Consider the following 25,676-nt stretch of genomic DNA (forward strand, 5'->3'; position numbering starts at 1 on the left):
ACCTCTCCTCTCCCTCGTAACCATCGAAGACTTTCTTTTTGTGTGTAAACCTTTTCATGAATTTTTACAGTAATGGTCTCATACAATATTTGTCCTTTTGTGATTATTTTACTCAGCATAATGTCCTCCAGGTTCATCCAGGTTATGAGATGCTTCACAGATTCATTGTTTTTCTTTATGGTTGCATAATACTCCATTGTGTGTATGTACCACAGTTTGTTTATCCGTTCATCTGTTGATGGGCATCTAGGTTGTTTCCATCTTTTTGCTGCGTGAACAGTGCTACAGTGAACATGGGTATACATATGTCTATCCGTGTGACGACTCTTATTTCTCTAGGATGTACTCCTAGGAGTGGGATTGCTGGATCATATGGTATTTCTATTTCTAGCTTTCTAAGGAACCGCCATATCGTTTTCCAAAATAGTTGTATCATTTTGCATTCCCACCAGCAGGGCATAAGAGTTCCAATCTCCCCACAGCCTCTCCAACATTTGTTATTTCCTGGTTTATTGATTCGTGCCAGTAAGTGCCAGTAATGCCAGGGGTGAGACGGTTTCTCATTGTGGTTCTGATTTGCATTATCTAATGTATAGTGATCGCGAGCATTTCTTCATGTGTCTGTTGGCCACTTGAATGCCTTCTTTGGTGAAGTGTCTGTTCATTTCCTTTGCCTGTTTTTTAGATTATTTGCCTTTTTGTTGTAGAGGTGTTGGATTTTCTTATAGATGTTAGAGATTAGACCTTTGTCTGATTTGTAAGAGCCAAAATTTTTTCCCAGTCTGTAAGTTCTCTTTTTACTCTGTTGGTAAAGTCTTTTGATGAGCATAGGTATTTAATTTTTAGAAGATATTAGAGCCTATTTTAAATGACCTGTTGTAAGTTATTTTGAATGGAACTGAATGAATAAAAATTATTTAAATGAAACTCCTCTAATTAGTTTTCTTTAATGTTCATATGAAAATGTTGGCCTGTGTTGTAGTGTAAATATATTTCTAAAAGAATTGCTACAAAAGAGATTTTTACATCCTCTGGGTATTGATGATGGTGTGAAAGGTACTAGTAAAACAAAACAACCTTATTCTAAACAGTTTTTTTTTAATATGTTGCAAAATTAACCCAAGTTATTCTGAATGCCACAGTAAAGTGGGTTTTCAGATTATAGCCATATTTCAGAAAATACTTTTATCTCACATTGTGAATGAAAGAAGTGGGAATGCATTGTTTTCTACACTAATTTCTGGGCTTTGCAAAATTACCTCATTTACTAAGCTTTAAATAATCTTTAGTGTTTTGACTATCTTAATCATAGATAGAATTTTCATGTATTGGTGATTATTATGGCAAGCCAAAATCATTCCACAGTATTGCATAGTAGTAACAGGAGTTCTTGGGTCATGAATCCAGTCTGTTTTTCTTTTTGTAGTCTTTTCACTAACTCCAAAATCATTTTGGATCAGAAGCCTGAATCTCAGATAGTCTGGCTTCTAACACTGGATCAAGAGGAAGGTCCAAGAGGTTTAATTGCTCTTGGGAAAAATCATTTCCAGGTTCACCCAGTTATGAGTAAAACTCACAGGTTCATCAATATTATTGAATATTTTTATAGCAGCACCCAGTATTCCCAAATCTTGAGATTTAAAAATACCAGAATACTGTGTTCGTGGGAAATAAAGCAGTGGTAACGGAACATAATCCCCTTGACAGGGCCTGTGCAAACAGCTCTTCTTGGCTAACTTTTGATATAACTTGGGGATATCAGGGGTTGAAGAAAGTGTTTTCATTATTGGTTCCAAGTTACAGATATTTGAGCAGGGATATTACATTTAATAATGTGGGTAGATGGTGTTGAATGCCTGAGCTTAGAATACTTTTTACCTTTCAAGTTTTATCTAGCTGTGGGATAGGAGGGAGAATTAAGTCCCATTAAGTTCAGTTTGTATTTTGACCCCAGAATCCCATGGGGTGTGCTGAAATGTCCAAGACAGATATTAAATGAGGAAAAGATAAACAAGTGACCCTAAAGAACTTCATTTGTAGCATTAAGAACACTCTTAACACCAGTTAAGACTACACGATGTATACATGTTAAGTGTGGATGTCCGATGCTTTGAGATTACTTAGGTTGAAATACAGTATTTGTTGCTCTACTTTGTTATCCTAAATTTATTGTCTACACATATAACCATCTTGGTTTCTGAGTACCTTTCAAAATATGAACCCTCAAGTTTTGTTTTTAATTTTACCTCAAAATTTCCTTTATTTTTTATTTTTATAGTGCTTTAAGTGAAAGTTTACAAATCAAGTCAGTCTCTCATACAAAAATTTATATACACCTTGCTATATACTCCTAGTTGCTCTCCCCCTAATGAGACAGCACACTTCTTCTCTCCACCCTGTATTCCTGTGTTGATTCAGCCAGCTTCTGTCCCCTTCTGCCTTCTCATCTCACCTCCAGACAGGAGCTGCCCACATGGTCTCATGTGTCTGCATGAGCCAAAAAGCTCACTCGTCACCAGTATCATTTTCTGTCTTATAATCCAGTCCAATCCCTGTCTGAAGAGTTGGTTTTGGGAATGGTTCCAGTCTTGGGCTAACAGAAGGTCTGGGGACCATGACCTCTGGGGTCCTTACAGTCTCAGTCAGACCATTAAGTCTGGTTTTCTTATGAGAATTTCAGGTCTGCATCCCACTGCTCTCCTGCTCCATCAGGGATTCTCTGTTGTGTTCCCTGTCAGGGCAGTCATCGGTTGTAGCTGGGCACCATCTAGTTCTTCTGGTCTCAGGATGATGTAGTCTCTGGTTCACGTGGCCCTTCCTGTCCCTTGTGTCTTAGGTGTTCTTCATGCTTCTTTGCTCCAGGTGGGTTGAGACCAATTGATGTATCTTAAATGGCCGTTTGCTTGTATTTAAGACCCCAGACGCCACTCACCAAAGTGGGATGCAGAATGTTTTCTTAACAGATTTTATTATGCCAGTTGACCTAGATGTCCCTTGAAACCATGGTCCCCAAACGCCCACCCCTGCTTCTCTGGCCTTCGAAGTGTTTGGTTTATTCAGGAATCTTCTTTGTTTTTGGTTTAGTCCAGTTGTGCTGACCTATCCTGTATTGTGTGTTGTCTTTCCCTTCACCTAAAATAGTTCTTGTCTACTATCTAATTAGTGAATACCCCTCTCCCTCCCTTCCTCCCCACTCTCATAACCATCAACAAATATTTTCTTCTCTGTTTAAACAATTTCTTGAGTTCTTAAAATAGTGGTCTCGTACAATATTTGTCCTTTTGCAGCTAATTTCACTGAGCATAATGTCTTCCAGATTCCTCCATGTTATGAAATGTTTCACGGATTCATCATTGTTCTTTATAGATCCATAGTATTCCATTGTGTGAATATACCATAATTTATTTATCCGTTCATCCATTGATGGGCACCTTGGTTGCTTCCATCTTTTTGCTGTTGTGAACAGCACTGCAGTGAACATGGGTGTGCATATATCTGTTCGTGTAAAGGCTCTTATTTCTCTAGAATATATTCCAGGAGTGGAATTGCTGGATCGTATGGTAGTTCTATTTCTAGCTTTTTAAGGAAGCACCAAATCAATTTCAAAATGTCCTTTATTCTTTTTTATTATTATTATTATTACATTGTTTTTGTTAGTTGCTGGTAACCTGGCTCCAACTCATGGAGACCCCAAGTATGACAGAATGAAATGTTACCCAACCCTGGCCATCTCCATGATTGCTGCTATATATGAGTCCATTGTTGCGTTTATTGTGTCAGTTCACCTTATGGAAGGTTTCCCTCATTTTCACTGGTCTCTACCAACCATCATGTCCTTTTCTAGACATTGATCTTTTCTGATGATGTGTCCAAAGTAAGCTAGTCAAAGTCTCTCTATCCTCACTTCTAATGAGCGTCCCGGTTGCATTTCTTCTAAGACTGATTTGTTCATTCTTTTAGCAGTTGATGGTATAGCCAATACTCTTAGATAATTTCTTGTAGCGTTTTTACTTAAATTAGCTATGAGGTTTGGGTTTTGTTAGATCTTGTTAACCATGTGTGAAATTTTCACACTAAGGCATATTCTCAAAGGAACATGTAAGCATTATTATGTTATTATTTACTTCTAGGAAAATCTTCCTGTCACAGAAGATAACTTTGTGAAACTTCAAGTTAAAGCTTGTGCTCTGAGCCAGATAAACACAAAGGTATTTGGTGCATTTATTTTGGCCAAAAGTCAAGTGAGAGTTTTATATTTTGTGTACAGACAAAATAACTAACGTCTGAGTGCCAAGGAATAATTAGCATCCTTAGAAGAATAGACCAGCTAGAAAAAAATTATGTATATTTGTGTATTCCTACTTTCTTAAGGTAAATTATTAGCCTAATTGAAATCATGTATTTTGTAGCATTATATATTTTATAAACTTCACATTGTAAAAGGCTGAGTATTTGCAATTATTAAGGCCTGTAATCAAGGAAGAAATTATCTTTATAAATAAAGATAGAACTAAAAACCTAGTCCATTAATTTGCTAACTGTCTCTTCTATAGGTGTTTCCATTTAATGGCTTTAGATGTGGTTCATATTCCTTCTGTAGTCATCCCTGTCTCTCTCTCTCCCCTACCCAGCCCTACAGTAATCTTCCATTATTGACCATGAAATATGTGGAATGCCTCCAAATGTTAAATAAACTATGAATTAATGTGCCATAATAAATAGAGCAGGTCCATTTTCTCTCTTTTTGAAAGATGAATATCAGAGTTTATTGGACTTATAATGTATTAGATTATAATGTCATCATAGCTTTTAAGAATCCAAAAGTTTTTTTTTCTATATAGTTATACTTCTAGGAATTAGAGATCAAGGTTACCGGCTTCTGTTGGGCAACTCTAGAACATGAGTGTGATCCAAGAAGTAAATTAGTGAGATCCTCTGAAGTCCTCTCACCAAGAACGCAGGCATTCGTCCTTGTCTGCAGTGTTCAGTGTTCAGCCCTTCCAAGACATTCTTTTCAAAGCTGTAGAAAATCCATTAAAATTCCAGCGTAGGAATAATCTCCATATCTAACAGAAGGAAATGGTAAATTATGGTAAAATCAATTTAATAAAATACTGCACAACTATTAAAAATAAGTTATGAAAACTGTGTAGTAAAATAAAAAAAGGCTTTTGGTAAATGAAGGAGGTAAGATGCAGTTGTTAAAACCATGATTATAATTCTGCAAAAGTGTGCATAGGTGAAATAATATAAAATACCCAGTATTTCTCTAAGAATGTCCTATGAACATCTTAGGAAAAGTATCAGGTTCTACACTAAAAAAGACACGTTTCTGACAATCAGGCATATACAGGAAACCACAAATTGAAAATTAAAGGAAATATTCAAGAGAATTGTTTTTACTTCTTTTTACTTACTGTTGCTGAAATAAATTTATATCTACAAATTCAGTATCTCTAGTACCGTTATAATTTAAAAGTGTACATGGCAGTGACTTAAACACTCCATCACTTTAAAAGACAGATACTTATCCCCATCATTCAAACTCTTCTTCAAACTCTCCAGCCCCACCTGATCAAGGTGACTGGTAAGCAACGTTTAGCCAGCCGAGAAGTATTTTGGCCATAATTTCCCTTCATACTTGGCAGAGTAAAGAGCCTATCTGTCAACTAGTTCTTCATCAAACTCTTGGTTTCCTACCCTTCACAGACACCTATCTTGTGGAGTTATTTGCTTTGTGTTTAAAATAGGTGGTAAACTCTTAATTCCAAATATTAAAACATATTTGCTTTTTTTGTGGTTTGATTTTTACTCTAGCTTTTCTCATGTAAGAGAAGAAGCCAGGATTTGTCTTTTTGACAAGAATATGTTAACAGCTTTTGTTATGATTTAGCTTCTGGCAGAAATGAAGATGGAGAAGGATTTCTTTCCCGTTGGGAGAGAAATTGCTGGAATTGTGTTAGATGGTAAGTTTATAGATGTAAATATCTGTATTTTCTAAAGTAAATTAACCAAAAAAACCTAACCCAGTGCTGTCGAGTCGATTCCAACTCGTAGTGACCCTATAGGACAGAGCAGAACTGCCCCATAGAGTTTCCAAGGAGCATCTGGTGGATTCGAACCGCCGATCCTTTGGTTAGCAGCCGTGGCACTTAACCACTACGCCACCAGGGTTTCCAAAAGAAATTAAGTCCTAGCTAATTCGTTTGCCACTATATAAAGTTAAATACAGTCTTTCAAATGTAAAATATAATTATATAGAAATATTTCCTTTCTGGTTTAATTACAAAGGGAAATAGGACTTAACTGGTATTTTATAATTGAAGGGCTTATTATTGTTTAGTAAATATTTACACCAAAACCAAACCCACTGCCGTCAAGTCAATTCCAACTCATAGCAACCCTAAAGGACAGAGAACTGCCCCACAGAGTTTCCAAGGAGCACCTAGGTGGATTCACACTGCCAACCTTTGGTTAGCAGCCATAGCCTTTTAACTGCTACACCACCAGGGTTTCTAGTAAATATTTAGGGATTATGTATTTAAGTCCATGAGTAATTATATATATATAATAAAAACAGAAACACTGGTGGTGTAGTGGTTAAGTGCTACAGCTGCTAACCAAATATGTTAGCCCTAGCTAAAATGCATAATATATTAACTACGTTTTCATTAAATTTTTTAGGTTTGCCTAAAAAGGAGCATTTAAACAGTTTGCTCATTCAAAAATGGGAATTATGGTTTCTGGTGGAGCCCTGGTGGCGCAGTGGTTAAGACCTTGGCTGCTAACCAAGAGGTCGGCAGTTCAAATCCACCAGCTGCTCCTTGGAGACTCTATGGAGCAGTTCCACTCTTCCTATAAGGTCGCCATGAGTCAGAATCCACTTGGTGGCAACGGGTTTGGTTTTTGATTTTACGGGGAGAAATAATCAGTAAGATTTTATGATTGCCTTAAAGTATTTTAAGTTTTACTTAGTAAATAATGGTTTTAATATATAGAACAGTATGGCTAAATATTTTGAAATAATTTTTTTCTAAACAGACCTACTCAATATTCACTGCTAAGAGGTAGTCATGATCAGTCAGTATGTTTGCTCTTACTACATCTGTAAATGAATATATATGTGATAATATAGATTAAACTATATTTGAGTTTACCTTTGGTCTTAATCTACAATATATTTGATACTTTTCCTTAACGTAAACTTCTGACACAGCTAAATCATAATTTCATTTTCTCTCCTTTTTTTCTGCCCCAACTATAGAAAAAATAAGAGAAGTATAATAGCCAGAAAATGATCAATCACTTTTTCATTCATTCATTCCACATTTAATGATCACTTGCTAGATGCTTAAAATATGAAGATAAATAAGACAGTGTCCCTGCCCTCAAAGAGTTCACTGTCTAGGGGAGAGACAGGCACACACATATGAACAGGTTATTACAAAAGCTTCAAGGAGAGGAACCCAACCCAGCCAGGAGGAGGAGGAAAGGCTTCCTGGAGGAAGTTAGCCAGGCAGTTAAGGGGCAGCAAGGAGACTCACACTCAGCAGAGTGGACATCATGAGCAAAGAAAAGAAGTAATAATGTAACGTATTTAAGAATTACAAAGATTTCCGTATTGCTGGAGCCAAATAAAGTTTTGGTAGGGAAGAATGGGTGGCAAGATACTTAGCAGCAGAGAAACATTTTGTCAAGAAAATTCTCCATCAAATATGGCAGAATAAAGGCTATTGGAAAAAAAATACTTTAAGGATGATGTGAATGCTAAATCCCTGCCCCTACAAATGAAGCAGGAGGGTAGGCAAGGGCCAGACCCGTGGGGAGCCTTGTATGTCATCACTTGGACTTCATCCTGTAAATGATGAAGAACCATAGACATGTTTGAGCACAGAAGTGTCCTGGTCAGGTTGGGCTTTAGAGAGATTGTTAGAGTGGCCATGTGAAGGGAATATTTGAAGCAGACCAGACTGCAGAGAAGAGGACTGGTTGGATGGTAGATCTGCATGCAAGAGACAGTGGTGGCAAAAGTGGAGCGGTGGGGCAGAATCAAGAAATACTGAGGAGGTAAAATCAATGGGACATAATTGGAATTGGTAATAAAAAACAGGAAAAAATCTCCAAGATTCTGGTTAAGGTATGACTTGGTGCCACCAAATAATAAAGGAAGAGGATCTAATTTGAAGGGATATGGTTGAGTTCAAGGCCTATGTGAAATCTCTCTAGATATCTAATAGGTAATTATATATAAGTTCAAGAGTGAGATCCAGATGTATATGGGAGTTGTCAGCATATAGGTTGTATTTGAAATAATAGTGTTGATGAGTTCACCCAAGCAGAGAGTAGAAATGAAGAGACGCAAACATAGATGGAGCCCTTGGCAGTACTGCTGTTCAAGGGATGATTAAAAGAAAAGGAGTCTGAAGGAATCCAAGAAAAAAGGGCCAAAGTGGTCCTAACTAAGGGGCCTAGGATCAGCAGCAGAAGGAAACGAAAAGAATATACTGGATTAGAAGTTTTGGGAACGATAGCACAAACAAGACACAAACTACAAAAGGAGGATGTAAAATAGGAACATTAGACAGTAAGTTGCAGAATACCAACAAATGAGTTCTGGGCCATTCTGCTGACAGCCGGCCAAAGAGGCTGGCTGCTTACAGGTTTCAACATTCCACATTCCTTCCCTGCCTCACCTCAGTTTCATCGTCTGTTAAATAGGAATAATAATACCTCCTTCCTGGATATGTCCTAAAGATGAAATGTGAGGACATACTAAAAATGCTAGGCATTCCATAATATTTAGTTCTTCCCCCTCCCCTTTCCTCTTGTAACTATTCAAACCAAAATATTCAAATGAATTAGCAGATGGTAGAGACTTTGTTCTTTACATGTGCAGAGAAAACTATATCATTTCTGTATACTTCCAAGAAATTTCTTGGCACCTAGCCCAAATTTATAATCCAAAATTAAAGTTAGTTTATAGGTGACTCTTAACCAGAATTTCTCACTGTGTGTCTGATAAAATAACAGTAGATTATGCTAGCCACAGGAGGGGTGAACATAATCATCATAGGAGCTGTGGAATGTATTACTCTCCTTCACGCCTTCATTCTTAAAGTTAACTAAATAGGCACAAGAGCCACAGAGAAAGACATCCATCCTTCTTCAAGGTGTCAACAACCACCTGGCCTAGATTTCCCAGACAATGCAGACTCGAAGTACTCGATCCTGTACACCTTCTAAACCATCAAAATGCCCTTGAAGTTCTTGGCCTTTTCTCTGAGTTAGTGACATTATAAACCTAAGGTTTTTTTTACTTAATAGTTAAATAAGAATTATGCTGAGTAACTTCATAATATTAATTATTAATTCCCCTCATTATTTAGTTGGAAGCAAAGTATCCTTCTTTCAACCCGATGATGAAGTAGTAGGTAAGTTATAACCCACAGTCCTGTATTATAAACCATCTATTTTACTATCTTCTCTATACAAGTATTAATGCTCATTGGGACCTTGCATCATACAGAAGTACTTTCCTGATTTTTGGAATTTGCTGTCAAATATCCATTAATGAGTAGAACTGGAAGTTTGACACTAATAGCAGAATATTTAAAACTTGTCAATATTTGGCTGTAGAATGGTACCAAAGAAAGAAGATAGCCATAGTTGCTCCTGTGTATGGCGTAGCCTTTTCCTGACAGTTTTCCAGCCAGATCAAAGACCTTGAAGAAAAGGAAGCTCATAAGTCATCTTCTTGAATACTACTGACTGAGTTAGCTAGCTATCGAGAAGCTCCGTTCTCCACACGCCACTTGAATCCTGCTGAGCTTTCTCCTTGCTACTGTTGTAGAATGAGACTTTACTGGAAACATTTATTGGTTTTAAAATCAGTATTTTTGCAAATATATAGATTTATACCTCTGTCCAAGGCAGTTACCCAAACATATACAATGTATGACTTTAGTAGTAGTCTTTGAAATTACCATTCCAACATGGAAGATACTCATATAAACTTTAAAAATGTTTAGCCTTATGGCATATTTGAAGGTGTTGAAAATATATTTGTAAGAAGGTTTTCTCAGCTTTTTATGGTATTGCTTTGACTCAGGTATTTTTCTGGAGAATTTGTGATTCCTGTCTTTCATATCTTTATTATTGCCCAAGAAGTCGGTGACACTCTATTATTCAGGGTTCTTTTTGTAAGAAATCAAGAATAAAATCAGACTAGTTTAGGGAAAAAATGGGATCTTTTTATTGGAAGCATAGTGAGGTGCCGCATGGAGCCCAACTGTGGGAGGGAGCTGTGCCCTGGGGACAGTTAGAACCAGGAACCCGGCTTCCCCAGGCACATTAGGCGTTGTCATTACATGGCTCAGGTAAAGGTAGAGGGAGAAAAAGAAAAAAAAAAGATAGTACAGGTGCTGCAGCTTTATGTCAGTAAATAAGAGATCCACTTCCCTTCCATGTTTCTGCAGTCTCTCCTTTCCCCACATCAGTAATTACTGGAACTTTCCTCAAAATGTCACTGGCATCTCATTAGGGATAAATTCACATTTGGGTTGTTTTTCTTAAATGTCTCATTTTAATTTTCAGGAATTTTACCCCTGGATTCTGAAGACCCTGGGCTTTGTGAAGTCATTAGAGTACATGAGCATTACTTGGGTATGTGGCAGTTAGTTCAGTCTTTAAGAGCTCATGTGTCTTCACTGATGTGTGGTGTTTAAAACATTTTGATTTCTTTGCATCTGCTGTAGCTGTAACTAATATTTTCTAGCTTGTAGTTAGGATGCATAAAATTCATACTCAGACTAAACAGTATACAGACCTTTAAGTTTCACTTACATTGACCATGGCAAGAGCTTTGAAAAGTGGTTTATCCCTTGGCTCTGAAATTATTCCCTAGCCAGATTCTTTTATTTATTAGCTGAAATAAAAAATGTATAAAATCTAGACAATTTATATAGAGTCTGAGACAGGAAAGAATCAAGAAAACTTGTCTTTAGTTGCTATTGTTAATACCTTTTGAACAGTGTTCAGTTTAACTTATTTTTCTTCGAACAGTTTGCTTCTTGAAAATTTAAATATATATCATAAAAACATAGTGAAAAGATGCATCTCTTTAGTAATCACGGAAAAGCAAATTAAAACCACTTACAGATACCATTAGTATATCAAAATAATCAAATCCAAATATCATACCCTCACTTTTTCAATTCTCTGTTCGGTTCTGACTCCACTTGGCATGCAGCACTGCTTCCTCTCACCCTAAGCACCTGGAGCTAGGTCACACATCACACGTGCAAGGACACAGTTCTCCAGACTGCCGAGTAAGGCCTAAGACTTCAGATTCCAGCCGTCAGTCTGGGAGTCCACACAATACCCTCTATCCCCTGAGGACACCAGCCGTAAGCTCAGGGGTCTCCCACTCCCCTTTACTTCTGACCTGCCTGCTTCCACTACTCCTTTGCGTTTGACTGTTCGCTGGAACAACCCACAGCACTCACGGAAAATGCTGTACTTAAAGGACACAAATCAGAATCAGCATAAAGGAGACACAGCAAGAGGTCTGGGGAGGTTACCAACACAAAGCTTCCATGTCCCAAAAAGGCATGTACCACCTCCTGAGAGCAGATGTTGTTTGCTAACCAGGAAGCTTATGGAGCTTCTGTGTCCAAAGCTTTTACTTAAAAAAACAAAACAAAAAAAAACCTCATGCCATCGATTCCAACTCATAGCAACCCTGTAGGAAAGAGCAGAACCATAGGGTTTCCAAGGAGCAGCTGGTAGATTCAAACTGCTGAACTTTTGGTTAGCAGCCAAATTCTTAACCACTGCACCACCAGAGCACCAGAGCTTTTATTAGAGGTCTTATTACATACTGCAAGCTCCAGCCCCTCTCCCCTGAAGTCAGTCGATAGCATAAGGTGATCATGAGGTATCACGTGATGGGCCCCAGAGTCACCTCATCACCTCACCGCACCTGTTAGGTGTGGTCTGGAGTTCTTTATTGAAGACACCTAAATTCCTAGGTATTTTTTAGAGATTACCTCTCAGGAACCAAGGACAAAGACCAAATTCCTGGGGTAGAGTTACTGTAAACCCCACAATTATGCACCCAAAAGGCTGACAAAAATTAAACAGTTTAATTATCCCAAGGGTTAGCAGGATATGAGCACCAGAACCTTTTATTCATTGGGAGTATAAATTGGTACAAAAGCATTAGAAAATAATTTACCATTATCTAATAAAGGCAATGATGTATAGTTTCAGCCCTAGAGAAACGTGATGTGCACCAGGAGACATGCACAAGAGTTTAGAGCAATGTGGTTTGTAATAGTGAAAAAAAAAGAAAGGGCTCAAATGTCCACCACCAGGAGAATGGATAACTAAATTGTGAGACATTCATACAGTGGAATTCTGCCCAGCACTGAAATGAATACATAGAAACCAAACACATCAAGATGGATAAATTTCACAAACAGTATTGAGAAAAGCAAGTTGCAGAAGAGTACAGTGTGATACAGTTTATTTACATAAAACTCAAAAACATACAGTTAAGCATATACTCTTTCAGGATACAGAGAAGGGGGATGAAAAAGTCAGGTAGACGTTACCTTTCTGGGGAAGGGAGACGGATATGATCAGGGTGGAGTCACTGATCAGGGTGGAGTCACGAGGGAGTCCAGTGGTACTGCTAACCATCTGTTTCTTATGCTGGAATTCATTACCTTACTCTTTCTACTTTATCTGTAGGTCAAGATCTATGCTTTTGTGTTCTCAGCTATTTTCATTAAAAATGTTTGCCAAGCTTTTTCTTAAATGACATAATCCCTAATCAGACCTTGTGGGAAAAAAGTCCAATTTGGATTTTGGACCATTAAGAATAGTAAACTTATTTGAGTCTATATAGTAACTTAAACTAGGCCAGCGATGTTTGGCATTTCATTTCTAAAGTTAAAAGTTTTAAGTAACTCCTATTTAATGATACTGTGTCTAAAATTTCCAAGTAACACTATTAAAAATTAATTTTCAAAAGGCAGTTTCCCAGAAATCCGAGGCCAGTGCTTACCTATATGTATATTAAACCTAGATATGGAGTCCGTCTTCCTTTGAAAGACACAGCTCCATAGCTGATGTGATACCAGCAGTTTGAGTACTAAGGGCCGCCACTGGCTCCTTTACAGGAAACTATACTGCTTTTGGCCCAGAGTTTGCTTGGCTAGCCCTTCTAGATCTGTTCTTTGAGAACTGTGGAAATATGAAGTCAACTAAAACCTTTAGGTGGAATTCTAAGGCTTGAAGTTTGACTCAGTAACCTAAATTAAATTGTTACAGAAAGTGAGCTGTTAAAAAAAAAAAAATTCCCATAGGCATTGCTGTACACTGAAGAATTATAAAATGGACTAGAGAGAGAAGTTGGATTATCAAAGTTTCCTAGATACAAAGTTTAACCCTAGAGAGGCAAACCACACAAATAACCTTTTATTTACCTACGAATCAGGAGAATGGTAGTTAAAAAATCCACTGAAGTATATGAAAAAACAAGACTATAAAAAAGACCTTGTAAGAAGAATGTATAGACTAGCCTGTAAAAGTGTAACCTCTGGGCAAGATCCTGGGCATGTTTACTTTATCTGCAAATGAAGATGACAAACTCTTTGATGGCTAAGCTTGCTGCAGCTCCAACCATCGTGTGAAAGAGGGACTAGTTTCAGTGTGTTCCCTGAAAACTGGCAGGTGGGAAATTTTCGGTTCACCGCCACTGTCTTTTCATGAAATGTGTTATCTCCTATTAATTCTCTGTCACCTCAGTCACTTTCAGTTCATATAAGTCTGTTCATATCACCAAACCCAGGAACCAGGTTCCAAACACACCCCCAAAATGTCCTGTTAAACTGTTACAGAATATTGAGGATAGGATGAAAAAGTTGAATGATGCTTCTAACTCTTCTGTGCTTTTAGCTCTTAAGCCATTCTGTCAAACATAAAGATAATTTTATTTCTCATTCAAAATTTGGCAGAGTTTCAGAACTTCCATCCTTTTATTCCTTTGGACCCAAGGTGCAAAGAATTGAAATAATTCTTGGGTCTTGGAACAGTCATTATAGTCCAGACATGGCCTTCTTTTATTTAGTTAATTAGTTTTTATAATATAGTAAATACCAGTGGACCACCTAACACAAAACAAGAATCTTGACATTAACCCGCATCTTACCATCTTAAAGGCCTTGCAGTCTTATAGTCTCTTTACAGTTAGCAGCCTTTTTCAGGGCTGCATGTTTGACTTTTTAATGACAGTATAGGTAGTCCCAGTTCTTATGATGGAAGATGTACCAAGAAGATGCCACATGAGTACAGTGTACATAGATTAACAATGTACTCTCAGAGGAGATGGGCTTCCAGACTTACTAGCTGTGTCGCCTTAGGCAGATTAATTATCCTGAACCCCGTTTTATAATCAGTAATATTGGGAGAATAACTATGTTAAACTGGTGAGGAATAACGTACTGTATGTGCCTGGTGTTTAACATGTTTTAATGCCTTGCTTGTCTGAACATTTTCAACATGTATGCGTGAGCGCTGGGCTTCCCCACTAGATGGCACTGGTTTATTGCTGAATGCAGTGCAGACTGCCCTGTGTGGCTTTGCTATTTGAGGAAAAATATTTAAAAGAGCCATTAAAGACTAGGAAAAGTGCTATAATGCTGACTTGAAGTAATATTTAAAAGATCGCTTATACTTTGAAAAATTGTAACTCAGTGTACAAAATATACACAATACTTAAACACATTAAGGAATAGCTAATGATCAGATCACATGGAGCTTTTTAACCTATATTGAGAAGTTTGCATTTTGTTCTAAGTGCAGCGGAAAGCCACTGGTGAATTTTAAGCAAACAAGTCTCCCTATGTTATTCGTGTTTTAAGATCATTCTGACATGTCCGTATTTCAAAGACACCACTAAAGAGATTGAAAAGAGAACCTAAAAAGTTGGAAACAATATTTGCAACACCTAAACAAGGGACTCATTTGGAATACATAAGGAAAACTCACTGCTGTAGAGTCGATTGAGACTCAACAACCCTATGGGATAGAGTAGACCTACCCCATAGGGTTTCCAGGGCTGTAATCTTTATGTGAGCATACTGCCACATCCTCCTGGAGAGTGCTGGTAGGTTCGAACCATGTGACCTTCTGGTTGGCAGCTGAGCACTTTAACCACTGCACTACCAGGGCTCCTCAGAGTGTATAAAGTAAAGGACTGCTATAAATCAATAAGAGAAAGACAACACTAGAGAAAAATGGATGGAAGGTCTGAAGAGGCACTTCATAAAACGATGGCCAACAAACACGGCATGATCCTCAGGCTCATTAGTCGTCAGGAAAATGCAAATTAAAATCCTAGTCAGAAACCACCACACACCCACACGACTGGTAAAAATTTATATGTCAGACAATACCAAGAGTTGGCAAGGATGTTCACAAGAGCTGGAGCTCTGATACACTGCTGTGGGAGAATAAATTTATGTAATCACTTTGGAAGTATATAGTAAAACTGAATGCAGTATGCCCTGAGAACTGGGATCCCAAAAAACCAAACCAAACCAAACCCAGTGCCATCGAGTCGATTCCTTCGACTCATAGCGACCCTATAGGACAGAGTAGAACTGCCCCATAGAGTTTCCAAGGAGCGCCTGGCAGATTTGAACTGCCAACCCTTTGGTTCACAGCTGTAGCACTTAACCACTATGCCACCAGGGTTTCCACTGGGATCCCACTCCGGGGTAAATATCCTAGAGAAAACCCATGCATTGGTGTAACAATATCTTTTATACAAGAATATGCTTCACAGAATTGTTCATAACTGTCAGAAACTGGATACAGCACAAATGTTCAGCATTTGGAGAATGGATAATCAAGTGAAGGTGTTTTTCACGTAATAACAACCATTGCCATTGAGTCGATTCCGACTCAGTAGGATACCATAAAACAATAAAAATGACTGAATCGATTCAGACTCATAGTGGGACACCATAAAACAACAAAAAAGACTGAGTCGGTTCCAACTCATAGCGGGATACCATAAAACAACAAAAATGATTGAGTCGATTCCGACTCATAGTGGAATACCGTAAAACAATAAAAATGAGAGTGCTACCATGTGTACCAAAAGCAATGCATCTTAAAAACAATGTTGAGCAAAAGGAAAAAAGAATCATACAGTATTTCATTTATATGAAGTTCAAAACTAGGCAAAATTATACTGTTTGAGTGCATACTCGAGTGATAAACTGTAACGGTGAGCATGAAATTAAGATAGAATGAAGGTGACCTCTGGAGAAAAGAGGAAGTTGCTAGTGATGACTGTGTTCTCTCTTTCAACCAGGGTGGAGGTTACATTTATTCATCCAGTTGTGCTTTATGTTTCATGTACTTGTCTATACACACACACTTGCTCCTATGTTGAGAATGGATTGTGCACAGGCAAGAATGGAAAGAAGGAGACTGGAGTGTAGATGGGAGACCACAGGACCAGGGCAGTGGTGGGACTGGAGACAGACAGAAGTTGGCAGACACAGGAGGCAGGTCTGATGGAGACTTGCTAAGGCATGGTTTCCTCACTTGCTAATGGTTGTTTCCTCTTGTTCTTGGTGACAGTTCATAAACCAGAAAAGGTTACATGGACAGAAGCGGCTGGAACCATTCGGGATGGAATGCGGGCCTATACTGCTCTGCATTACCTTTCTCATCTCTCGCCAGGAAAGTCGGTGCTGATAATGGACGGAGCAAGTGTGGGTGTTGGAAACAGACCACAATACAGTCAACTTAGTGAATTTAGAATTTAGAAAATATAATTCCTTACCAATAGTTTGATTTTTTTTTTACCAAACTTCCATTTTGTTATAATCAGCTTTTTATCAATGGGAGATAAAAGTTAGATTTTGTGATTAGTTTCCTGTTACTTTGAATCTGCTAGTACTTTAAGAAGCAGACAAGCCATTTTTATTCATGTCTGGGACAAAGCCTAAAATAGCTCCTGGGTCTCTGAAGGCATACCCTAGAACTCGCTACCAATTTTGTATCATGTCCCCCACACTTACACTTAATGCTAATGAAGTGTTCCATTTTATAGATGGATCACACGAGGTCACAAAGGTGCTCACTTAAGTGTATTACTTGTATCATCAAAAAGTAGTTCAAGACACTAGGAAGAGAATACATGAAAATACGATACAATTTTTAAATGTTATAAAACTTTGGGTGATTTTATAGTTTTGTTTTCAGTCTGGCTGTGGATGAATATGCCTTTTCCCGTTTTTCTCTGACAAAAAGGCAGGACTCTCCAGCGTTGGCTTCAGCTTGGTGTCCAACATCACGATAGTAGTGTTTCCCTGAACTTCCCCAGGGGTTGGCAGAAGGTTGGCGCTTTTTAAGGTGCTTTGATCTTCAGAGAAGTAGCTAGCTGAACTACCATATGCATGATACAATCAGCTTACAACAAGAACTGACAGGGCCCTCAGAGGCCGGTTTTTCCCTTTCCGAGCCATATTTCTGAATGTGGCCCTCCATTCTTGAGAATATGTGCTGTGGTTAGCCAGGGTGTGAGCATGTGACCCGAGCAGCTTTTCCACCATCCTTCTGAAGAAGGAAGTCAGTCAGCCAAATGTTTCCCATACCAACTTGTCCATAATTTTTTTATTCTCTTAGACATAATTTTAAAATATATTAAAGTATTACACTTTATAGAACAATTTCTAAAATAGCTATGTCCTCTGCCCTGTGTCTATTAACCCACCGTGTGTTTCTTTCCACACAGGCATTTGGAACAATAGCTATTCAGTTAGCACACCACAGAGGAGCCAAAGTGATTTCCACAGCGTGCAGCCTGGAAGACAAGCAGTGCCTTGAAAGCCTTAGGCCTACTATAGGTGGGTGACACTATTCAACACAAACTTTAAAATAGGAAATTTTGAAGAGAAATCGCCTAAAACAAAATTCCAAATGAAAGCTACTTTTAAAATGTGCTTTGTATCTGTCCTGAGTCCAAGTCTACTTAAGTGATAGTTTTTAATTAAGTTTTTTAAACTTACATTTTTTAGCATTTTTCCATCTTTGCAGCAGTGTTATCAACTTAAGTTTGAATTAGGTGAACTTTGACACAGTTGAGAAATACTTGATGCCTCTTTGGTGTTAGTCACTAAATCAATGTATTTTTGCATCACTTTGTATGTTACTTTCTCTGTGATACTTGAGGGCAGGAGATGACCCACTTACACAGAAACACAGGTCAGACAGTTTAGGATGACCAGGACATGATGGAGGCTGGAGCGCTCTTGAAAAGAATCAACCATGTTGGAACAAAAATGAATATGGAAAGGAGGTAGAAAATACAAACTGAAAAAGAAGAGGACAAAGACGGGAATGAAAAAAACTAACAGATGAAGAAAAAAAGCAGATGAGCAGAGTATAAATGAAAGGCAGGCAAGAAGGAAGTTCCTGAGTGCCAAGGTACCTGCTACCTCCTGGAGTCCTCAATGACCCTTTGTAAAAGCATCTCTTCAGCTTTTCTGAGGATCTGCGATTAGAAGGGTTAACTGGAATGGGATTTGAACTCAGGCCTGCCCCACATTAAAGCCCATGTTCTTTCCATTGGAATATTATGCTTCTGGCAGAAATAGCCAAGAAGGAAAAAGGAGGTAAGTAAGGCAGGGGCTGCAGAAAGGAGAACAGGGAAAAAAATTAAGAGATTTGGAAATAGAATGGAGAAAAAGCATGAGACAGTATTGCTGAAGGGAGATGTTTCTATTGGTCATTTGTCTTTGTGGGTTGCTTCAGTCCCTCTTGTCCTCCTTCCCTGCCCCGCAGCCTTGGAATTTAGATCATTATTGAACTATACCTCTAATCCAAGCGGCTCCAAGAGGAATTATCTTCATTAGGGTGGTAAAAGACACAAAAATGAAACAAACATGCCTTCATTTGCTACTTCAAATTGTGATAATTTTTTTTAATTCTCCCATTGGATTGTTTTAATTAACACTTTAAAGCAGCCAGTTAACATTAGTTTAATTTTTACTAACTCTGCTAAAAATAACTATGTTCTTTTATCCTCAAGATTTTTCTTCATTTTGGGGAGTCCATGCTGGGGTGGGAGGGGTTTCTATTACTGAGAAAGGTCAGTGGTTTGAACCCACCCAGCAGTTTCACAGAAGAAAAGACCTTGTGAGCTGCTCCTGTAAAGATTACAGCCTCAGAAACCCTATGAGTCAGAATTGACTTGAGCGCACACAACAGCAGCAGATTAAGTACTGTATTGTACAAATTTATTTTTGTATTTGTTAGCTCTTACAAGTACCACTGGCCACAGAGTCAGTTCCGACTCACAGCAAGCCCATGTGTGTACGAGTAGAACTGTACTCCGTAGGGCTTTCCATGGCTGATCTTTCCTAAGTCTATCAGCAGGCCTTCTTTCCAGGCACCTCTGGGTGGACTCGAACCTCCAACCTTTCAATGAGCAGCTGAGTGCATTAGCCATTTCCACCACCCAGGGGCTCCAGCTCTGTTAAATCCGAACATATCTAGAACATTGCTTCATTTTTTAGTTCATGTCTTCACATATATGTACATATGTAGCTTACAGAGTCTGAGTTTTGGTGGTTATAGCCTGTGGCTCTAGAGAACAGTTATGTCAGCAGACCAGCTCTGGAACACCTTGTTAACGGAATGCTTTAATTTTTATTTTATTGAAGATACCAGTCCCTTCATTTAAATTGATCATTACCAATACTGGGTTAGACCAGAAAAAAGTATAATTTGGGTTGATATTTTCTTTCTTTAAGTTCACTACTTAACTCATTTCAGAGGATAGATATAGATTTGCTTCACTTTTTCTTTTTCCTTGATTTCTCTGTGTTGGTCACAGAAAGAACAGTGAATAACCTGGTTTCCTGTCCTTCACAGCCCGAGTGATTGATGTATCTAATGGGAAAGTCCATGTTGCTGAAAGCTGTTTGGAAGAAACAGGTGGCCTGGGAGTAGATATTGTCCTAGATGCTGGAGGTTCGTATAACCTGTGCAATTTTTGTTTGTTTGTTTGATTAATTTCAGAAAAATGTATAACTTGGAAATGATTATTAAATGGAGTAATTTTTTTTTTTTTTTTTTTTTAATACTAAAAACTTGACTAATTGAAGCTTCTTTGTTCCCACTGTAAACTGTCTCTCTGGAAGAGAGCACATGATTGACTTTTAATGTATAGCATGAATTACACAGTTCTTAAATTTTACAGCAAGGCTACTTTTGGGGGCGCTTTTAAAATAGTGCTTTCAGTAAAGCATCGGTGTTTAAGTAACAAATGACGTGTCTCTATAAGAAAGCTACAAACATCACCTCCTAAGTGGTTCCCAGATGGTACACATCAGTTCCGATTTCACTGAGATGCTTTTTCAGGCACTTCCGGTTCCGCTGTGTGCAGCTGCCCTCTGTTGGGTGGTGGACTTCTGAAGTCTCTGGAAAACACACAGAATTTTCCTCCCTTTTCATCTTTCTTGAGCTTTTTTAGTTTATATCTATTTAGTACCCAATCTGTACACGCTTAGGTCATGCCACTGCACATAACGGGTAAGTTTCACAAGCCTGCAGAGGGTTCCCATTATATTTTGATGCATCTTTTATTGTGGGATTTTGCCATCGTGTTTCTTTTTAAACAGTTTTTTCAAGATTTGAAATCAGAGGAAAAATTTGTCAGTGGAAATAAATGTATACTTCACTGACTTTCCATTTTTCCAAACAGACATTTAAATAATCACATCAAAGTATCTTGAGTCTATGAGTTCTTTATTTACCAAAAGAAATTAACTTTTCCCAACGTAGTAAGCTATCAACGTTATGATTATCAGACTTAGTTACGTGTTGTTATCTTGCCTGGTTTTCAAGTGAAAATGACTTTAGTTATTTCATTTAAAATTAAATCTAGTGTAAATTTTATGACCAGTTTTAGTACCAAATGTTTAAGTTTTCTGAATAAACTGCATTTTTCTAAGGAAAATTCTTCTTCATTCCTATGTTAAAAGGTAATGAGAACTTGTTTGAGAAATAAATTTTTGTGCAGGTTATTATAAAATATATTTCTTCTCTTTTTTTCTTTTACTACTCCTTATAAGTGAGATTATATAGTAAAGTTGATGAACCCACTGTCAAATTACAACTACCACATAAGCATGACATCGTCACACTTCTAGGTGTTGGAGGCCACTGGGTAACAAGAGAAGAAAACCTTCAGGTATTATCTTTTAAACCAAAGGGAGGGGAGCTAACAAAGGGAACGCCTAAGTCTTTTCTGAGGCAAGGTCTGGCTAAGTTAGTTAAAGTCCTAAATTATGTCACATTTTTTAAAGAAATGTAGCTTTTTTAAGTTAAGCTACATGCTAACCAACAAAACGCTGAAATACTGCCTAGTAGAGGAGTTCCTTCAACTGAAATGATTATAATTAATTTCATCTAGTAGTTTGGAAGGTAGTGACTTATAAATTTTTTAATAGGATTTTTTTCCTAGTAACATTGTTGACATGTACTTAGCAAATTTTTTCTATATAAAATTATCATAATTTCCTAATTATTCAAATTGGAATTAACTATATGTTGGAAACCCTGGTGGCATAGTGCAAAAGAGCTACGGCTGCTAACCAAAAGGTGGGGAGTTTGAATCTCCCAGGTGCTCCTTGGAAAACTGTATGGGGCAGTTCTACTCTGTCCTGTAGGGTCGCTATGAGTCAGAATCAACTCCACGGTAGTGGGTGGTAGGTGTGGTATTTATGTAATCTCTCAAGCTTATTTTCAACAGAATTTCAATTAAGTATATATCATGATTGATATGCAAATACCGTAATTCTTATATACCAATCTTTATAGATTTTTCAACATCCTCACTAGGGTGACTGGTCAGTAGTGGCCAGAAATCTCTCTCTCACACACACACACACACACCCCGACACCACTACTGCCTCATCACCAGGATTCTAGATCGGCCCTGTATCTCCCCTGTACATATCACCTTGCCATTTCATCATTGTGAATCAGGAATTAGAAAACGTTGTAGTTTATAGAGTGTTACTGAAGTTTGCACGTTGATTATTTGTGATTTGGGCATTACTTAATCTGTGTGGAAGGTTTTCTGGCTCAAGATACCAGTCATCCTTCTGCTGTTAAACTCAAGAGTGACTGACTAGTCTTTTTGCATTCTGTCCAAGTTGGATCCTCCAGATAGCCACTGCCTTTTCCTCAAGGGAGCAACAGTGTCTTTCCTTAATGATGAAGTTTGGAATCTGTCAAATGTAAAACAGGGAAAATACCTTTATATCCTTTTTTTAGTGATTTGTGTTTCTAGCTTGAAATTTACCTTGTACTCTGATTGTGAAGTTTTTTAATAATAACAGCAGCTAACTTTCACTGAGTATGCCAAACATTTCACACGCTTTGCAGGAATTAGTTCATTTAGATAGTGAAACAACCCTATGAGGTGTAAGTCCTATAGTTACCTGTATTTCACAGGTGAAGAAACAAGCACAGAGAGGTTAATGCATGTCCAAGGACACAACTAGCAAGTGGCAGAATAGAACAAACACCCCAGCAGTCTGGCTCCTTTCTGAATAGCAGATAAACCATAAATACATGGAAGGTTTGTTTTTAACCTGACATTATGGCAATTCCACATGTCACCTTGAGAGGCTGGATGCTTACTCCTATCACAGGGCCACTGCAGAAAACACCTCGGAATGGTTACCTGATTTAAAATTTGTGGGGCACTGTCACAGATATTGATGCCAGGAAACCTTCAAGTGAGGATAAAACCTCATTTTTAAAAAAAGAAAGTTATTCAGAGATGAGCCTGGTGAAATGAAGCCAAATCATGCCAGTTTTGGTCAAAGTAATGGTAAGTTTTCTTGAGAGAACATGAAAGCAGTCCCGTAAGAAAAGGTCCAGAACTTTCTAGAGCATAGTCAACTTAAAAATAAACCCTTTATTTCTAAGATTAGTTTTAAAGTCAACTGTACTTGGTAAAAGCTTTAATGTATTGGACAAAAAATAAGTTCTTGTTACTTACTGAAGTATGTGCACACACGAAAAAGTTTGCATAGCCTTGTGTTTGTCTCTACTGGGTTTTGTACTTTACCGTTATATGTCTGTAGTTACATATGTGATATGCATAAAGGCCAGTGTCCTTCAGGAGCAATGACAGACTTAATTCAAAGCTTTAAAATGTAATTTTAATGTAATTAACATACTGCACATGTTAAGTTTTAAAGAGATTTCAAAATCAGAAACATTCCATTAACATAGTGACTGTACAAGTTTAACATTTTTGATTAAGTATTAAATTTGGAAAATAAACTTTTATTGGCTAAAAGAATTTTTAAAATTTCATTTTTAAACAACCTAAATGTCCAATAAACCAAAAAAAACCCCAAACCCATTGCTGTCACGTTGATTCCAACTCACAGCGACCCTACAGGACAGGGTAGAACTGCCCCATTAGGTTTCCAAGGAGCGCCTGGTAGATTTGAACTGCCGACCTTTTTGGTTAGCAGCTGAGCTCTTAACCACGATGCTACCAGGGTTTCCAAATGTCCAATAGCATTGTAATCATCAAGAATACCACGGGATGTTAACAGTAGAGAACACCAATTAAATTTAAAGTGATATTAGTCAATATTTTGAATCTTACGTGTGAGAAGCTAGGCTGGCTGTTCTGTCTGTTAATTCTCTCATTCCCCCAACCCTCAACTGTGAGAAAGTGATTTTAATCTAATTGATAAATCCATGGACTGTGTTGAAATATGACATGTTTATATAAATGAGTTACGTTTCCTAAAGAAATAATATATATACTGATGGCAGTTCCAGTAACAGGTAGAGAGAATTTATTTGCAGGGTTGTGAAAAAGTGATTAATATTCTTCAAGTCTTTCTTTAATCTTTAAAATTGCTTGTGATTGTATTTTCTAAATTTACATTTTCTAAAGTCCTTAAGCCAACTTTAATCCCCACATGGGTAGTATCCCTCAGATTACACGAGTCAGGTGCTGCATGTGAGATCACATGGAGATCTCCTTTCAGTTGTGATTATGTGCCATCAATTCTCCAGTACTAGCAATTACATACAGACTCTTGATCTCGATATTATAATTTCCAAAACTAAATGACTAAGGTGAAGTTTTTTAATTTTTACATTTCCTGATTTTCTTGGTGACATATATACACACACATAATTTATAAACTTCTTTCTTGCGCACAAATTTTGAGCCTATTACCAATCCATTTGGTAAATAAGTGTGCATCTAAAGAGATACAGGTGTTAATTTTTTACTTAAAAATGCCATAAATAGTACAGAAATAAAAACCTATCACTGCTCAATCACCGTCAGCTTGGGATAACATCAGTCATTACTTAGGACAAGCACTAGGCCGCTTCTGTCATCATTTGTCTTTAGAAGTTTAGCCTGTGTCAGTCACACCACCACCTCTCTCAAATTGTTTCCCTATTTTCCTGTTGTAGAGGGAAACTTGACAGTGTACAGAATTTCTGTAACTTAACATTTTGAATTTTAGAGGGTTAAAAACTAAAAAAAAATCTTGCAACAAAATCAAGATAGGTGACCTGCCTGGCATCTTCTGCTTATTGAATGGTTTTATTTAATTCTTTCTCCTTTACGTTGCCACCTTAACAATCCTTCCAGCTACGTATCTTAAGAGATGTGATGGAGAAGCTATCAACGGGTGTTTTTAGGTACGCAAAGTAACCAAATCATTCTTGTTTATTTTTCTGTTCTCGAGAAAAGGCAGGCATTTCCATTTTTTTTTTCCGACTTCTACACATGGGTACACCTATTGCCTCCATATTTAATTACTTAGAGAAATGACTGCTTTTTAATATTTCTCAAAGTGTGTCTAGTAGTACGTAAGAATTCCTAAAGCTAGAATTGGCACATGGGTTTTCCCCACTCCATCCCATCTCATACTTGGTCCTTTGCTTTCCCTCATCGTTCCTCCCAAAGCAACTGGGAACAACCCATTACATAAAAAGAGAGAAAAGTACAGTATGATTAAAAAAAGAAAAAGTTGGTTTTGGTTATCACTGAAAAAAGGGAGTGGATAAAGAAGGTATATTCTCCCTTCAAAATTTGACCTTTATTTTTAACAGTGGAAGTAGTGATGCCCAGCGGGAAGTAGTGATAGACAAGTTTATTTAAATAGATTTGAGTTAGAGTAACTGTCAACTACTGTCCTGTGTGTTCTGATCATCTTTAACTAGACCTGACATTTCTAATTTCATTCTTCCTTAGACCTCAGCTAGATGAACCCATTCCACTATATGAGGCCAAAGTTTCCATGGAAGTTGTTCAAAAAAATGAAGGAAGAAAAAAACAGGTTGTTCAATTTTAACTTTATTCTTCCTCAGACCTCAGTTGGATGCATATATTCCAGTATTTGAAGCCAAAGTTTCCTTGGAAGTTTTTCAGAAAAATCTAGGAAGATAAAAGCAAGTTGTTCTCTTTTTAATCATTTTCACCAAGACAAGGTGTGTATTCTTACAAAGAGAAGGCCAGCAATGCAATTCCGACTCATACTGACCCTGTAGGGCAGAGAACTGCCCCATAGGGTTCCCAAGGAGCGGCTGGT

General features: G+C 37.7%; 1 protein-coding gene across 3 annotated transcripts in view; it reads left to right on the plus strand.

Moving 5' to 3' along the window:
* CRYZL1 (crystallin zeta like 1) overlaps positions 1-25,439 on the plus strand; it is a 37,159-nt gene extending 11,720 nt beyond the window's left edge. Inside the window, exons 3-13 of one of the 3 annotated variants that reach the window (XM_049858540.1) lie at positions 4,131-4,208; positions 5,894-5,966; positions 9,387-9,431; positions 10,594-10,662; positions 16,660-16,793; positions 17,819-17,930; positions 19,960-20,058; positions 21,162-21,280; positions 22,248-22,353; positions 24,738-24,783; positions 25,340-25,439. In XM_049858540.1, coding sequence (XP_049714497.1) covers positions 4,131-4,208; positions 5,894-5,966; positions 9,387-9,431; positions 10,594-10,662; positions 16,660-16,793; positions 17,819-17,930; positions 19,960-20,058; positions 21,162-21,280; positions 22,248-22,353; positions 24,738-24,783; positions 25,340-25,439 — 981 coding nt within the window. Of the gene's footprint in view, positions 1-4,130; positions 4,209-5,893; positions 5,967-9,386; positions 9,432-10,593; positions 10,663-16,659; positions 16,794-17,818; positions 17,931-19,959; positions 20,059-21,161; positions 21,281-22,247; positions 22,354-24,733; positions 24,784-25,339 lie in introns of all 3 variants that reach the window. The other 2 variants (XM_049858541.1, XM_049858542.1) reach the window with 2 other exon arrangements.
* Positions 25,440-25,676: the final 237 nt, after the last annotated feature.

The sequence above is a fragment of the Elephas maximus genome, chromosome 18 (genome assembly GCF_024166365.1).
Source record: "Elephas maximus indicus isolate mEleMax1 chromosome 18, mEleMax1 primary haplotype, whole genome shotgun sequence".
Classification (NCBI taxonomy): Eukaryota; Metazoa; Chordata; class Mammalia; order Proboscidea; family Elephantidae; genus Elephas; species Elephas maximus.